The following is an 18,813-nucleotide window of genomic DNA, read 5'->3' as shown; positions in this document are numbered from 1 at the left end:
ACTAAAGCTTGTATAGATCAATTTTGTTTTTTATTTTCGCTGAATAAAAATGCAAACAGTACATGATGGCTAATTTATTGGAAGTTGCAATTCAAGAAGCAGAATTACTTTTTAATATTTGACGTATTCTTGTACGGAAACTCAACTTATATGTGCCAGCGATTTGCGAATATGGAAGTGAAAATGGTATCAGTAAGTGTTTTGACAAGTAAGTCAATATTTACAGCAATAGTAAATTTCAACAACGCCTTGCTCTTTTCAGTTTGTAAGTTATGGTTTCTTGTTGTAGCTATATTGTATCTTAAACTTTCATTGAATTTTCGATATTAAACTATTTATCGCCGAACTGTAATTAATGTTTTAAACGACAATGTTGCGTATTGAACACAGTGCCATGTGTTTGCATGACCAATGTTTTGTTTCAAGCATACCTTGAGGGAGAATTTGGAAAATGGTGAAGGAAAATGTGCTGGTTTAATCGAACGCACATACTGAATTCATCATTAAAAATTTACAGCTACTGCCCCTTCTCATGAACCGAGTCGTTCTTTTTCTTGTTAATTTTCTTGCTGCGACAGGATCAACCAATTCATCTCGCACATTTATCCAGAGAACCGGGAACTCATTGAGTACTCATTGTACATCATTCACATTTTGTTGGTGTGGTAATTAGCTTAAACCATATACCTTTTATGTTGAAACTACAAACATTTACACCATTTCCGTTGGTATCTTTTTCTTAACGTATGATGAACTTCATTGGTTGTTCATTTATAAATGATGAACTCGTTTTCAGTCTTTTTTATTCACATTAAATTTTACACAAGAGCTCTTGTCGCATACGGCCGACTCTAGGTTTTGCTATTTTCCACTGATTTTCTTCAAAATCTTATGTTCTAAGCTTTTGAATGAATATTTATACGAAGGCAAATACGAAAAGCATACTAGCACATTGCCAGATACTCATCATATCTCTAAGTACCAAATAAACACAAAAGTTTTTTTTTCTAAAAAATAAACCAAGAACTGAAATAACGACTAGGTGCATAAAATGATTTAGTAGCAAATACACAATTGTAGAATATCCGGTAGCCATTTCTTTTAAATACCAAAACTACATCAACGCTGTTTCCAAAAGTTTTTCATGTCGACAATTATTTCGGCATATTATGGCAAGAAAATAGATTATTTGTTTCTGGTTCTCGACATCCAAAACAGTGATGCAGTCATTTTCCCAACGATTTCTTCGCTAACCAATGTAATATTCGATTAACAAAATTGTCATTTTATACGCTGCGAAATACTCTATCGATGTACAATCAACGGTATAGATATTTCGTGTTGCAAAGAGGAAACAAGTAATATGACATGTTTATAACTGATAATAATTATTCGCCGTGACGTTCTGTAGGCTATTTTAATTTGCCCCATGATATTTACTTCGTAATATATTATTTCGAACATTTACGGAAATAAATTTCAATGCCGGACCGGTGAATGAGCTCTTGAATAAACGTGCCTTATTTGACGCTGAATGTAATCAGTAACATCGCCATTACACTTAAAATAAATCAAAGGTAGGGATATTTATCCAAAAAAGACAAGTTTGTACCATTTAAGTACTCATGTGGCAACTTAGAAATTAAGCCGACTGGGAACAGAATGACAAGACATTTTCATTTTATTGAATTAAAATATTGGTAAGTACATTAGCGGGAACAAAATTTAATATTCCAAAGACTATTGACAACTCATGCGTCAGAGCAAACACTAAAATGATTCATACATTTTGCCCTAAGACAGCAACTAACATTTTTTTCTGAATAATTGAGTCACAGACTTCATCAACAAATGTGGAGGGGCAATATATCCCCTTGTCGTATATATGTACGTCGTTACGAATTACAAACCGCTCACATGAAACTGTGTCCAACTTGATCTGGTACGAAAAGCAGAGAAACCCAAATCAACTGGCTTACGAAATAATACCCGGTGATTCAGCCTTCCAAACAACTTACGTCGCATCTGAACAGCAAAGGGTATGGGACTGACCTGTCTCTTGTACAATAAAATTACTTAAGAATCTGTTAATAACAAAACACTCATCTTTCAACACAATTGGAACTAATTTGGGATAATTGAATTTTTATATTTTTTAAATTTCTCAAAAAGTGTTAGGTGCCAGATAGTTGAATGTTGCAATAATACAAATTACTCATAAAAACAAGACTTAGTGTGTAATGTAAAAAGAAAAGCAGATGAGATTACATTTGTAGATTAAATCGACATTACTTCACCATCAAATTATCCCAAATTAACCAATTGTGTTTTTCGTTAAAAATGTCATCGCTAGTGTAAATCATAGCGTGGAACATTTACTGAAATTATCTCAAACAATTTACAGACAATTTAGAGATGGCTGTAGCGATGGGGTGTTGATTTTCAGAGTCAGTTGCACCACTACAGAGGAATTAAGATATTATCCATCATACGATACATCAAGCTGTGAGAGTTAAATACAATTCCTCGGTTTTAGCTAAAATCTGTGCTCTATTGAAAAGAGGTTCATTTTAACCTGCATTCAAAAAACACTTATTTTGTTGGTTAGTTGAGACGCATCGGTGTACAACCATACATCGAAATTCATTCATTTACCTTCTGACATACCGGCCAAGTGGTCACAGCCCTGGCAAGATATGACTGTCCGAGTTACGTGTTTAATATACACGGAAATCTTTGTGAACTCTTTCTAATAATTTTTCTATAGAAGTCCCTCAATCGAGATGTCCTTGCGGTTCAGTGGAATACAAATCCCACTTACACATACATTTATTGTGCAAAAATCTTCACGCAACTATGTCCAGAGTCAACTACACGACTTTAGCGAATGGCTCATCGTCTGTGACACAGATACCTTGAGGACTGCTCAGTCCGTCACTATCGCTATCAATGCGACAGCAGAATTAACCGCCAGGTTCGTATTTGACGATTCTGTTATTACCGCTATTCGAGACGTAGATCTAGCCGAGTGTATCTACAACCACTCCACGAGGAGACTTCAACTGTCTGTCTCCTTTTCCATCGGAGCCAAATGCATACTGGAAGCGACTGTAACTATCGAAAACTTGAATCCTGTTGTATTTTTGTCTGAAACATACGCATTACCTTTGCTATCAGTGCAGACAAACCATTGATCGGAAAATTCGCCTTCTTTGCTACCCGATCCCCCAAAGGATTTAATGTAATCTCCATTCTGATCATGTACAATGATTACATGTAAAGAATCATCTACAACATACACCATACCGGTTACAGGACATACAGCAATACCACCAACGCTTCTAAATTTCCCTTCTCCAAAGAGCTTGAGTACTTTTCCTCTCTCATCGCAAACTACAATTCTCTTCTTTGCATCATCTGTATATAGAATTTCGCCACTCGCTGCTACAGCTGCATCGAACATTTTGGCTTCGATGACATTGTGTAAATTCCGATAAATGGAGGAACTTTCCCCACATACTGAAGGAATGAGCACTCTTCTTACTATAATCACAGACTAATACCTCTCCCGTTCTCGTAATTGTCAACCCGTATATTAAGCTGAACTGACCTTTCTCCGATCCTTTTCCCCAAACTTACATAATAACCCTTTCTCAGGAATAACTTGAATTCTAATCGGTGATCCATTAACCGGTTTCTCACGCATGAACGCCGACAGCTCATGTTCTCTGTCCATCTTTGCCCGAGTTTTCAAAATCAGTGTTCCATTGTTATTATTGACTACTGTCATTTTCTGTTCGACACTGTCGGGTGACGTCACAACAGCATCGACTTGTTTGATTCTCCTATTGCATTTAATTTGTGACGTTTCATTCACCGCCTCTAAAGTAAGTGAGATTTCTTCATTAATTCTTACGAAGTCTGGTATGTCAACCAATCTGTATAAGGTTCTGGTAGTCTCCAGCATGCCTAATTTCTTCTCCTTGCAGAAATCGCACACGGTTGAAAAACCATGTAATCATCTTCGACTGGGTCGACAACCGTCTGCAATTTAAGCAATTCTCAGACTTTGGTGTCAAGTCCCTTCTTTGCTATCATCAACTGCGCAGCGTTTCTAAAATGCACCAGATTCTCAGCGTATTCACTAGCGGTGACGACATCATCCTCAATGATATCTAGTTCTTTAATCTGAGAGTTTAGGTGTACTGATCTCTTGTCGTATTCATCTTTGATTTCAGCCAGACGTTTATCGCCATCTTCCTGAATTAGACGTGTTACATCTTCGATAGTCTGTCGGATGTGTTCTTTCAGTTTTTCTGTTTCTCTTGTGAAGGTGTCATCGAGAGATTTTGACACAATCGTTACAGTCCCTTTGCTGTCCTTGGCTTGATTTCCTTTCATTTTCACTTTGTCGATGAAGGCTGTTAAAACGTTGGTATATTCTTCAGCAGCCTCTTTAATACATCTGAAGTGGTGCTGGGGTTTCGAATGGACAAGTGCAGTGCACTTCACACATATCGCCTTTTCACAAGTGTCGCAGTAGAACTCTATTTCGTACTTCGGGTGCTCACAACAGTGAAGAGGTGCTTGTACAGAAGCGGGGTCAACGGACTTTGCAGAAACATAGTCGTCCATCATTAGCATACGATGAGTTCGCGTCGCTGGAATTCGTTGGTGGGTAGTTGCACAACTTTCACAGATATCCATCGAACACTCGATGCAGTGTTTAACTGGGTCCCCTTGCAGACATATCCCGCAATTTTCTGATTCTGTCAAGACATTCTTTGAAAAGAATTCAACCAAATTGTTCAAGAAGACGTTATTGTCAATGCCTGACACGCCATTGTCAGGAACCTCGTGTAAACGCCGACATATTGGACACGTTATAGCGTAACAATCTGCTGCCAGCTTACCTAAACACGGCTCACAGAAGCTGTGTAGACACTGTAGAACTTTAGCATTCTTGTACGGCTCTGTACAGATCCCACAGAGTAGAAAATTCTCGCCGATTTCCTTTGGAAATGTGAGCGTCGGCTCTTGGGCTGCCATTGCAGAATTCTGCAGAAGGTGTCTGTGACCTTTGTAACGCAGGCAAAGGGTCAGGCAAGCTCACAGGGTACAGAGGAAAGCCCCCTGAGGTGGGGAGGAAGATGTTTTTTGTGCAACGGTTTACCTTATTTGATTTTATTAATTTTGACTGGATATTTCAAATAAAGAGTTCAACTCTACACCGTCTGACTGCTTTATTATTACTGACAAGTCCTTATCTCCTCTCCAACTTGTGTATACACCACTGTAATTGCTCCGAAAACATTGCCAACTTGCTAATCCGCTGTCCGTATCAGCGGATTAAGTGATTGAGTCAACACCACAGCCGTCCCACACGCATTGAAAATAAATATTAATAATAATAAAATATTTTAATGCGTGTGGACGGCTGTGGTATTGACTCAATCACTTAATCCGCTGATACAGACAGCGGATTAGCAAGTTGGCAATGTTTTCGGAGCAATTAATGCTAATAAACTCTCCATACACAAGTTGGAGAGGAGATAAGGACTTGTCAGTAATAATAAAGCAGTCAGACGGTGTAGAGTTGAACTCTTTATTTGAAATATCACAGTCAAAATTAATAAAATCAAATAAGGTAACCTTTGCACAAAAAACACCTTCCTCCCCACCCCAGGGGACTTTCCCCTGTACCCTGTGGCAAGCTCAGCAGTGAACTCTGTACTTTGACCTCTCACTCGGATTGTATACAACGAGCGTGAAGTCGGCGTCATCCTCAGCCTCAGCCTCAGGTGACCTTTCTAGCTGACGCTGAAAATAACACTTATGGAGTTCGCGCGCACACCGGAGACTGTCATGTAGGAAAAATTCTGACAGGTCACGTGTATGTGCACTTCCGCATGCTACGCCCTCTGTATGCTCTCTGTATTTACGTATCGTTTATAATCAATCGGCGAGTAGGGTTCTGGTTTTTGCGAAGTCTCGCGATCTTGGCGATCGAATACGTAGAAAGAGTGTCGATGAGAGTTCATTTTTCAAGAGAGGGCCGTAGTAGCACTAGTCTAGTCGACCCTATTCGTCTGTGCTTCCGACCCAGCTGGACGAATCGGGTATACCCTATGGTAGCGCCACAGTTTATCGTAACGTTCCTTGGATAGTCGTTCGAGGCGGGCGGCCGCAGGTCGCCGTTCTCTTTTTTGGAACGACTATCCAAGCAACGTTACGATAAGGCCAAAGTAATTAAATTCTTTGCTTTGCGTCCAACCCGCTTAGGTTTTTAAGGTTTCATAAAAAACACACACAGTGTATTTGAATAGGAAATTTTAGGACATGGCCGCTTAGCTTTTCTGAACTAAAATTTTGCTACAATTTTTTGTTTGCTGCAATCAAATTACATTGTGTTAATTTTCTTGTGTGTGTTTTTCAACCGCTTAGACGCGTACCTTTTCCCATTTAGAGTGGACGCAAAACAAAGAATTTACTTACTATGGCCTAACCTGTGGGTAGCGCCGGTTTGCCAGATCATTATTGACAAAACAGTGATGCAAAAATCTTTTATGAAGTGTTGTCCGAGCCCTCTTTTACCGCAAAGTGTTACCGTAGAAATGCCTGTGTTACATATTATTCCGATCTGATTAAACTTTAATACTTAACTTTATTGCTCAACAACACACTCAAGGACTGGATGAAGCTGCTGCTGGGGGAGAAACTAACGTACAAGAAATAAATTTGGCAAGAGGTAGTTTGTTTTCGTGAGTAAAGATATACATGAACTTTTCTCTATCATTAAAATCAAGAAAGCCTGGACTATACAAACTAGTGGATGAAAATAGACCATCTCGATACGTTCTGTATTTGGACATTCTATAACAAAGTGAAATTCATCCTCAACTAAAGACTTACAAAACTTGCAGAATCTGTCATTTGCAGGAACTTTTGGAATTGACCTTCTACCAGTTCTATTTGTAGGTTGTGATCCGAAATTCTTAGTTTTGTCAGCCACCTCCTATAGGTACAAGATCTTATATCTAGCAAGTAACTTTCAAATTCAATTTTTGTCTTAAATAGCCTGTAAGTTCGGACTTATTCCTCTGCATTCCACACTTCCTCGTATCATTATGAATGTTTCTCAGCCATGTTTGTTCATACATTTCACAAAAACTATCATATACATTATTAACTGTGGAATTGATATTGCAAACACAAGACCATATATCACTCCCACTGTAAGAGTTCAAAATGCTTTGTATATAATTAGACCAATCTGAATTCAACCTGGACGTATAAGCAGATCTCAGTAAGATGTCATCTGATAAAACTAATCTATGCCAGTATTTGAGCATGTGCTTTATCACCATAAAGTGAATTGGATATCTACCCAGCTCTCCAACAACACCATCAGATGGTGCATGTTTAGATACTCCTAGGATAAATCTATAATAAGATATACTAACATCATTGAGAAAGTTACATTTGTCATTAATTTCATATCCCCATATTTCACAGCCATATGTCATAATAGGAACAAGTAAACTATCAAAGAGTGATAATGCAACTTTTACAGAAAGTGAACCATTCTGAAGGCCCTTACGAAGGCTGAAAAGAGCTTTCATTGCCTTCAATTTAAGATTATGAAAATTACCTTTGAATCTACCATTTGGGGTAATGACAAAACCAAGGTAACAGTACGTTTTCACTAAGTCAAGAGTCACTCCATTGTAAGTGAGTTTAACTCCTTTTAAAAGATGATTACTTTTGTTAAACACAATAACTTTCGTTTTCTTTATGTTAATAGATAATTTCCATTCACGACAAAAACTATGAAGTTTATCTAAGCAGCTTTGTAAGCCTGTTTCAGATTCTGAAATCAATAAAAGATCATCAGCATACATTAGACAATTGATAAGGAGTTAACTAAGTTTGATAGGACAGTCCTGACTGGAACCAAATGTACTGGGAAGATCATTTATAAAAATATTAAACAAAGTTGGACTTAAGTTACACCCTTGCTTAACTCCTAAACTGGAGTAAAATTCTTCAGTAAAGCAATTGTTACTTTTCACACAATACTTAATGTTGTGGTACATGGACTTAATTAAGCTATAAAAATTACCATTAATGCCATATTTCTGTAATTTCCAAAGTAAACTTGTACGCCAAACCCTGTCAAATGCTTTCTGAAAATCTACAAAAACAATAAAGGTACCTACGACTGGGACTACAGCTTGACTGATAAAATTTCGCATAGATATGTTGATCGATATTAGAACGCAAAACAACAAGATTATCTGCAGTTCTCCTCTTTGCTCTGAAACCAGACTGAAATGGCGAAAGAATACCATTGCTATTAAGAAAGTTTAGAAGCCTATTATTCAACACAGAGGTAAACAATTTTGCAAGGCAACTATTTATAGAAATACCTCTGTAATTTGACGGATCACATGTATCACCTGATCTGAACACATTGACCAAATATGCTTTTTTCCAAGCATTTGGAAATGTTCCTGATCTGAGGATGACATTGAATAATGAACACAATGGAGTAAGTATGGAAGAACCACCATATTTTAGCATTTCATTCAAAATACCATCGACACCCTGATTTCCCTGATTTTAATTTATGCAAAGCCTAAATATTTCTAATTCTCTAAATGTGGAATTAAGAATAACGTTCACATCATATCCATTGGCATCTTCCATTTTTGTTAATTCAGATATGATACGTTTAGAAACATTATCAGTTTCTTCACAAGAAAATCACCTAACTGCTTAAAATGATAAAACCATTCAGCAGGAGAGATAGACGAGTCGATTTTCTTACAGACATATGACTCCCTGAAATATCCTTCCACAATTTCCAGTAATCATTATGGTCTTCGGAATAAACCCTTTCTAATTTCCTTAATTGACTCTTTCTGAAAGTTGACCGTTTACATTTTAACAATTTTTTGTATTCTCTTTTTAGAGTGAAACATCTCCCTCTAATATGTGGATCATTTGGGTAACGATTCAACAATTTACAGCAATCTTTAAGATCTTTACGAAGTGAAAAACAAGACTTGTCAAACCAAGGCTGGAAAACCACGTTTTGATTTGTTCTTTTTCAATTTCGGCGTAACCTTACGTAAACAGCGATCTGAGACTTTGTGAATAATACCTTCAAATACTTTTACAATATTATCACAAGAATTGGAACTATGACACTCATATTATAATTTCTAAAGTCTTCTTGAATAGATGAACTTTGCAGAGTATTTAAGAAATATTGTTTAGCATTATAATTCCAAAAATATTTACTTGAACTGGTTTACACTCTACATCAACTGACTGCTTCACAATATTATTTATATTTATAGAAAAACCTATTGGACAATGATCAGAGAAATGTGTAAAAGCATATACTTTGAAATAATCTATACGGTTCGCCAAATTCTTTGTAACAATACCATAATCTACTGTACTAAATCCATTTCCCTTGTAACAAGTTGGTTTTCCATAAAGACCCCCTGCAGTTCTACCATTTAAAATCTGTAAGCCGTTTTGAATGCAAAGATCAATCAGTTGTCTCCCAAAGGAATTACTAAAACTACCATTATCCATTGAAATTCTATTGTGTATAAAGTCAGGAATATAAGAGGCGACAGGAAGAGAATACCGCGTACGCATAAGAAGACGTTGCGGTACTCTATATCTGATTTTAATCAGATTGATATTGTTTATGATGTAATGAAAACATTGTATCTGTTTGAAATCTCGATACAAATGTAGGATTATTATCCACCCCTAAGGGGTGGACCATTTGATATCCTGGGGGGGGTTAGAAGATTTTTGTGGGGCATTATTTTTTTCCCACATGTTGACTTTTTTTTAATGCAGCGATGTTGCCAAATCAATCTGTTTATCATAAATCAACGGACTTCTACATACTTGATTTAGTGTTTCAATGAAACTGTTGTCATGTCACTAATAAGAACTTAAACGTGTCAATTCTTTTTCTGCACAACAACATGTCCAGAACTGATGTAAGAAAAATGTGATTGTGATATATTAGTGCATGTTGCTTTCTAATACTGAATTCTCATGGAAGAAACATACATTGTCAGGAACTTGTCATGCTTTTCATATGAACTGTAGATTTCATAATGATTAGTACACTTGGCAAAACAGACATTCAATTTACAGACATCAAGATATTTCTGACATATATCTCTGATATATTGATGTACTGCGCCAGGGGGCGCCAAAATATTAAACATCCAGATATCTCTGATATATATATATATATATATATATATATATATATATATATATATATATATATATATATATATATATATATATATATATATATATATATATACTTGTTTAGTTCAAGATCAGCTGGAGTAGAGTGCTCAATACTAGAGTAGAGCTAAATACACAACTGAGTTGATCAGGATAATCTAAAATATTACATTTCCACTACAAATTTGTTTCGTATAGGCTGCAGAGCCGCCTACACTCATCGGGTGGCTGTGATCGACTGGCTGTCGATCACAGCCACCCGATGAGTGTAGGCGGCTCTGCAGCCTATACGAAACAAATTTGTAGTGGAAATGTAATATTTTAGATTATCCTGATCAACTCAGTTGTGTGTGTTGTGTATAATATATATAATATATATATATTATATATATATATATATATATATATATATATATATATTATATATATATATTATATATATATATATATATATATATATCTGATGTATGAAAGTCATGCAGCTGAAGGGCATGCTGAAAATTTTGTTTGATATTTTAAAGAAATGCGCCTGAAGGGCGTGCCGAAAAATTTTAAACATACATATATCTCAGATATATGTGTGTCTGATATATTAACGTTTTGCACTAGGACGGGGCTGTGAAAATATATCTCATTATCGTTAAAGTTACGCGCCAATATGAAATTGAATGATGAAATTCATGGCTAGCATGATGCTTTGATGCATTTTAGGCAAGTATGAGCCCGCGTCGAACTTTAAAAACACACTGACCCCCCTAATTGGACATTTCAAAATAGGTGACACCATAACCAAAGTAAAAACACAGGGTCACCCCATGAATCAAATGGCCTCCCTGGCCAAAGAAACTGACCAGTCCCTCATTCCCGCTAATTTTAAAAGTATCTCTTCCGAATTATCATAACCAAGCCTCCCCCAGTACCGGTATATTTTGGTCACACTGAGAAATGTTACACCTTAATTCCAATTCAATACAGTTATTTTTACCATAGTAATGAAAAGATACTGGGCCATGCCCCAAATGAAATTGGAAAATTGGACATTTGGTATATTGTAAATTGAAAAAACAGAAATGTGCATTGTTGTTAATAGAGTTTGTCAGAGGGAATTTGAATGCCCGCAAAGCGCCATCCTCAGTATACACACCTATACATATACATACCTGTTTCCTACGTTCCAATGTCAGCCCAAAGATTTTAAATTTAGAAATAGGCCTAAAAGCTAATAATCAAGATGATAAAACCATTTGAAAATTGAAATTAGTTCCATTTTGATTTTATTTTTTGAAAATGTAAATTGGTTTATTGGTTGGCCAAAATATGCCAAGGATTATAATACTTGATGATGACAGTTTTGTTTTAACATCTTCTGAAATTCTGTCATTTGACTTGTCAGTGCAATCTGTCCATGTCGGAATCATAACAGAGAACAAACTTATTTATTAGTCAACACACAAGAGATGATATGCATGTATCTACAGAGTGTGTTCACTTATCTAAAATCATCTAAGGCAGAATTTATTCCCCTTGTATCTGCTGGAAAAAAACTTTTTCTAAAATCTTCCAGACCCCTCCCCCCGGATATCAAATGGTCCACCCCTAAATGTCATACAATGGAATTTGTCGCAAAATTTGGTGATAATGTTTGTGCACTTGACCTGATATCGCCTCTAAACGAAGGGCGTTATATTTTGCAGGCTATCGTACTTCAGAAGAAATTTAGAAATTACTGTGAAATTACTACTTTTGTGATACTTATTTTGGAAACAAATATTTATTGTGCCTAACTTCTGTGCAATTTTCCTGTGGACCTATTCCAGACTGCATGTTTGTCATGCGGCAGTCAATGTCAACCCCCTTCCTCCCCACCTCAGGGCATAAGCTTTGTTGGGGATTCTTGAATTAGTCTTAGAAATTTGTCAAATGCCCCACCCCCTGGGGCAAGACAATCTTGAAAATCCCACCCACAATGAATGGGACATTTTTAAAATCTGTGCAAGTCCGTGAAAGTGACTTGGGGGATCAATATGAGGCAACTGCCCCACCCCCTCGGGCATAGTTTCATGGCAAACAGTCTAATCCCCCCCCCACATTTAACCCCTATCGCCCGAGGTGGTGTCCTTCGGGGATTACATTGACTGCTGCATAACATATAATACCCTGAACATGATGTTATAGTTTGCTGCCACGAAACGCCAGTTCAGTATGTCACCTGGTTTTGTTTATTTCTCTGTTTGAAGAAGAAAAATAGTATGTGGCCTTGTCTAGCTGTTGACTGAAATATGTTGACAATAAAAGGAGGTATTATCTGCCTTTGGTGTGTGCATTTTGCTAAATCTATGTCTCGTTGATGGACATCAGCCATTCACATCCTCATCTTATCTTAAAAGTAGTCTTCTCCCTCATACTATTCACTAATTACAATGATAACCTTACCGACAGTTGTGAGTTCAATAGTCGATATAAAAATATACTATTTATTTAATGCTGATGACATTGTGGTGATCTATCAATCAGTCTTATTACCCTGAAAATGACGTAATGTGAACTTAAGTCTATTCAATTTCTTTTTATGTATTATTGACAAAAAATATTTGAAGTAGGACAACACACAATATGATACCTTTCATATATTTTATTATCTTGAACGATGTAACAACAACATACAATCTGTTACATTGTAATCTTGCTAAAGAAGCTTTTCTGGAGCAAATGGTAAACAACACTAACAATAGATCCTGGTTTAACTGTTTAAGTGCTTTAATTAAAGACAATGGAATGGACTTTCTCCTTGATAAAGCTCCATCACTTAAACACCACAAAGTTATAACTGGTTTAATGAAAACAAATTTAACAAACAATTATGAAGTCTTTTGGAAAAAGTTGATCACTGATGAAAATAGTAAACTAAGAATGTATGCCAAAATAAAACGTAATTTTAGATTGGAACCCTACTTAACACAGTGGCAAGGTGAGAAAAGAAAATTGCTCACCAAACTTCGCATTAGCAATCATGATCTAGCAATTGAAAAAGGGAGACACACTGTTCCAAAAACCCCAATTACTGAAAGATACTGCAATCAGTGTAACACCAACAGTATTGAAGATGGAACACACTTTTATTAATCTGTCAGAAATACAAAGTCCAAAGAAAGTACTTTTTCAGTAAAATCAATTTCCCAAACGACGATACTGAACATCAGCTTATTTCTCTACTAACAAAACAAGAGTTATCTTTTAATGAACAACTTGCTGATTATATTTTTACTTTATATAAACAAAGAAATACCTAGTTATATTTATTATTAGCTACTATTATTATACTGTAATACTTTATCTTTATTGAAGAAAATTTTAACTTATTTTTGTATCACACTTTTATTGCCACAAATGTGATGTAAATCCTATATTTACAAGCAAGCAATAAAATATTATTATTATTATATACAATCTGGTAAATTTGCATTCACTTGTAAACATGATGCGCATAGACTTCAATCTGTTAATAAAGAGTGCAGTCTCCTGTTGTGCTAGTCATACACTAATTCTTACAAGTATTGACGGTCTTACAATAAATTTTACCTACCATAAATCATTAAATCAGAGAAAATTACTTTTTGACCACAAATGCAAAAGATTGCCCAAAAATACAAAGATGAAAATTTTACTACGATTTTAAGAACTAAGACAGAAGACAATCCCAGAATCAAGCACACATGTTTCGAAGCCGCATCTGACAAAACGTTTTGGAGAAAATGATTTTTTGAACAAAAGATAATGGTAGATGGTAAATATGTTTCATATACTTTTCATATACATATAAAATTTATGAAACTTTAACCACAATTTTATATATATGACAGAAACTAGCCCCATGTCTTCAAAATTTCAAATCACTGGGAAGAATATTTTTGAAAAAAAACTTGAAAATTGCACAAAACTACAACTATCAAAATTAACTACAATTTTAACAAAAGTGACTTGTCACCTTAAAGAACCTGCATACCAAGTCTCAACCAAAGCTGGTCTGTGGTTACAGAGTTTTAGCTATTTGCTGTTTTTTTACTTTTTTAATGAAAGGGGAAATTCACCAAGAATGATTTTTAAATATGTGCTAACTTTGTAGTCATTTACGCCTTGAAAGCTTTTTTCGCCATTTATAACTCACATATTTTTTTACAATAACCAATAGAAATAGTATATGAAGTTGCCCATGTAATTTGAATCATGGAAAAAAGCTCCAAGCTTGGAGTTTGCATTATGTGATATGGAAGGGACCATCTTCCACTCACCCACGCTTAAACCAGGCTAGTATTTACGTAACTTCTGTTTATACTGAGTATCCTTGCATAAACACTGAATCACTTATAATAATATGTCCACTGTCAAAATCATCCTTGGTGAACTCCCCTTTCATTTGTATATTTTGGCACTGAAATTGTCATTGGAACCAATTCTTATCTCCACTCCTGTACATCAAATACTAAGATGGTAGGTTTTTGAAGTGGATGGACATGCATGCATGCATATATATATATATATATATATATATATATATATATATATATATATATATATATATATATATATATATAATATATATATATATATATATATATATATATTGTAAATAACATATATGTAAGGATTGCAAATTACAAAAGTTCTCAAAAGAAATAAGGTCAAATTCAGCTACAGCTACATGGACAGTATTATAAAATCAAACAACAAATGGGTCACCCAGCGCAATGATAAAAAATACCGTCAAGCTCACATTCTGTTTCAATTGGTCCATTCAAGAAATATTTAAACCAGAAAAAAAACGACAAAAGCAAATAAGGTCTCCAACTTAGATACTGGAGGTCATCTTTAGGAACATGCATTTCAACTTCATAGCAATGGGACAAACAGATCCTAAATACATAAGACAATTTTCAAAACTGTAACCACAAGTTGAAACAAATGTGACTGGAATCACCAATAAAAGAACCTGCATTCAAAGTTTCAACAAAATCTGGTAGAGTTTTAGCAATTTGCTTGAGTTTCCCTGTTTAATCATTTACAGCCTAGACGATAATTGCATTTGACATTGTTGGCAACTCCTCAATTACACAGCTTGCCTGTTTCCTGTTCTGCTATCAGCTCAGTGCAACCAATGCTCTTTCCACAAGTTTCATGAAGATCAATCACTTGTTCTCTTTAGAACTGATCTTTGTGTTTCACATGTATGTCACTTCTTGTTTCTAATCGTGTTCCCATTTTGTGAAAACATACTGTAGTGTTTCTAGACGTAGCTATGTCAATCATGCATTTGAAGCAGAGCAAATATGTAAGTACATGTGAAATACTTCATAGCTAAATATTTTGAGTCAGAGTGTACTACGTCTGAGCTATTTGAAAATACTGGACCACATAGGTAATACAACATTGTCATGGCTTACCATGCAGGAGTTTTCAGGTTGGATTCATTTTGTGTAAATACAGTGATGTACAAACAGACTAGAAGTACCGTTACACAAGGAGAACAATGAAACATAGGGTCAAAGTTCCTGTAGCTACTTTAGGCATGGACAGTATAGAGGACGTACATAGCATAACACCAAATATATACTGAGTGCAGAGGTCCCTTGGCAATACCATGTATTGTTATGACAGAAGAATGTTTCATTACAGATCCATATTTACACAGACATTCATCAGTAGCAGGCCTAGAAAACTGTCATTTATACAGTGTCTTTGCAATCCGTCTCTGACACTAGGTGGACACTTATTCAGGCAGTTTGACAAAAATGCTATCAGATGAGTAACTTTTGCGAAACAAAGTTTTTGACAAAAATGGTAAAACTTGTGTCAAAATATAAAATAGAAGATTTCATCACAATGTCAATATATCACACAAGCATGACCATAGGAACCTGTATACCAAATATCAAAGCTATCAGACAAGCAGGATTTTAGAAACACAATTTTTAACCCAAAATGGCAAATATTGCTCCAAAATTATAAAATTGTACATTTTATCATATTTTGAATATATTACATGTTGATAACCTCTTTGAACCTGTATACTAAATATCAAAGCTATGAAAATTTGTTTGATGAAAAAGATTTTTGACCAAAAATGACAAAAAATGCCTAAAAACACAAAATGCTGTTCAGCTAACTATTTCTTCATGTGGGGGAAGAGATGAAAGTCTGAGGGTGCTAGGTCAGGAGAGTATGGTGGCACGTAGAATGAGTTTGAAGCCGCATTCATGCACTGTTGCCATGTCAATGACTGACTTGTGAGGTGGAGCATTGTCCAGATGGAACAAGACACCTTTTCTCAACTTTCCCTCGTCGTATTTTTGTCAGCCTCCCGAAACTCCCTCAACAGGTTAGAATAGTTCTCTCCATTGATATTTTGTCCCTTTTCTAGGTTGTCATCTGAAGAGTTGAAATATATTCAAACCAAGCTTCATTGATCTGGCATTGCTCCTTCATAGTTAGGCTCAAAACTTTTCACCCAACCCTAATATGTGAAAAATCTCTATTACTATACAAAGCTAATGTCTGCATCTTCAGGCTTATGCCTTTCCTTCTTGACACAAGACAACTGCTTCTTTGCAAAGTACCTCGTCTACATAGTCAACTGCAAATCTGAGTACAAAAAAGAAAAACATAGCAAGACAACTTAATATACCTGTGTAGTGTTTTGCAACAATGAAAATCTGATGTTTTGACGGGGGATGGTAAGAGGTGTTAAAGTGTATGATAAAATGCATTATGACTTTCTCAAATCAATGTCTCTTCAAAATACTCTTACAACACATCAGCTGTTCAGGAAATATGTTTAGTGAGTGCATAATAGACTAAGTTACATCATCATTATTTCTTATTGCTCACAGAATTTAAATTGACTGAATGTTAAAATTCCCATTATCTTGCTATCTACATGATTGCTGTGAGTATTGTTACAAGAGATTCATGCACTGTTTGTGAAGTTTTGGTATAAGTGGCAAGGATGATGGTCATTATGAGGTTTTATGTGGTATGAGAGAGACTCCATTCCCACGTGACAGGTGTATGACTACGACCAGGGCCAAATAGCAATACAGATAAAATTCCTATGTCATTGCTCAAACTGGTTTTGAATAGCTCATAAAAACATAAAATGAAGGAGAAAATTGATTAGTTACAACATTATAGTGTTTGGAGAAGTGTTGAGAGTCTCCATTCCCATGTGACAGGTGTGTGACTCCGACAGCTCCAAATGTCAAGAGATAACTAAAATTCCAAATTGATTGTTGAAACTGGTTCAGAATAGCTCACAAAAACATAAAAGTAGGACATCAAGAATAAGTCACAGCATTATAGTGGCTGGAGATATGTTGAGAACTCTCCATTCCCACGTGACAGGTGTGTGACTCCAAAGGTCTAAATTACAAGTGATACCAGAAAATAAAATTGTAATAATTAAAAAGGGTTCAGAATAGGTGAGGAAAACTTAAAAGATAGGAGAAGATGTGTAAGACACAAATATTGTGGTTGGGTCTGTGTTGAGAAACTCTCCATTCCCACATGACAGGTGTGAGACTCCCAAGGTCTAAATTACAAGTGATACCAGAAAATGAAAATGTTATTATTAAAATGCGTTCAGAATAGGTGAGGAAAACTTAAAAGATAGGAGAAGATGTGTCAGACACACAATATTGTGGTTGGGTCTGTGTTGAGAAACTCTCCATTCCCACGTGACAGGTGTGTGACTCCCAAAGGTCTAAATTACAAGTGATACCAGAAAATAAATTGTAATAATTAAAATGCGTTCAGAATAGGTGAGGAAAACTTAAAAGATAGGACAAGATGTGTCAGACACAAAATATTGTGGTTGGAGCTGTGTTGAGAAACAACTCTCCATTCCCACATGACAGGTGTGTGACTCCCAAAGGTCTAAATTACAAGTGATAGAACAAAATTCAAATGTAATAATTGAAAGGGGTTCAGAATAGGTGAGGAAAACTTAAAAGATAGGAGAAGATGTGTCAGACACAAAATATGTGGTTGGAGCTGTGTTGAGAAACTCTCCATTCCCACGTGACAGGTGTGTGACTCCCGAAGGTCTAAATTACAAGTCATACCAGAAAATGAAAATGTTATAATTACAATGCGTTCAGAATACGTGAGAAAAACTAAAAAGATAGGAGAAGATGTGTCAAGACACACAATATTGTGGTTGGAGCTGTGTTGAGAAACTCTCCATTCCCACATGACAGGTGTGTGACTCCCAAAGGTCTAAATTACAAGTGATAACAGAAAATAAAATTGTAATAATTAAAAAGGGTTCAGAATAGGTGAGGAAAACTTAAAAGATAGGAGAAGATGTGTCAGACACAAAAGATTGTGGTTGGAGCTGTGTTGAGAAACTCTCCATTCCCACATGACAGGTGTGTGACTCCCAAAGGTCTAAATTACAAGTGATAGAACAAAATTCAAGTGCAATAATAAAAAAGGGTTTAGAATAGGTCAGGAAAACTTAAAAGATAG

At 35.7% G+C, this 18,813-nt stretch overlaps 1 protein-coding gene across 1 annotated transcript; it reads right to left on the bottom strand.

The window, feature by feature from the left end:
* Window positions 1-4,062: 4,062 nt before the first annotated feature.
* On the bottom strand, window positions 4,063-5,049 carry LOC139143825 (tripartite motif-containing protein 2-like). The gene has a single exon (XM_070714404.1). It carries the CDS (start codon window positions 5,047-5,049, stop codon window positions 4,063-4,065), a length of 987 nt encoding a protein of 328 aa, XP_070570505.1.
* Between the last annotated feature and the right edge of the window lie 13,764 nt (window positions 5,050-18,813).

The sequence above is a fragment of the Ptychodera flava genome, chromosome 1, assembly GCF_041260155.1.
Source record: "Ptychodera flava strain L36383 chromosome 1, AS_Pfla_20210202, whole genome shotgun sequence".
NCBI lineage: Eukaryota > Metazoa > Hemichordata > Enteropneusta > Ptychoderidae > Ptychodera > Ptychodera flava.
This window is presented reverse-complemented; position numbering and strand designations above follow the sequence as displayed.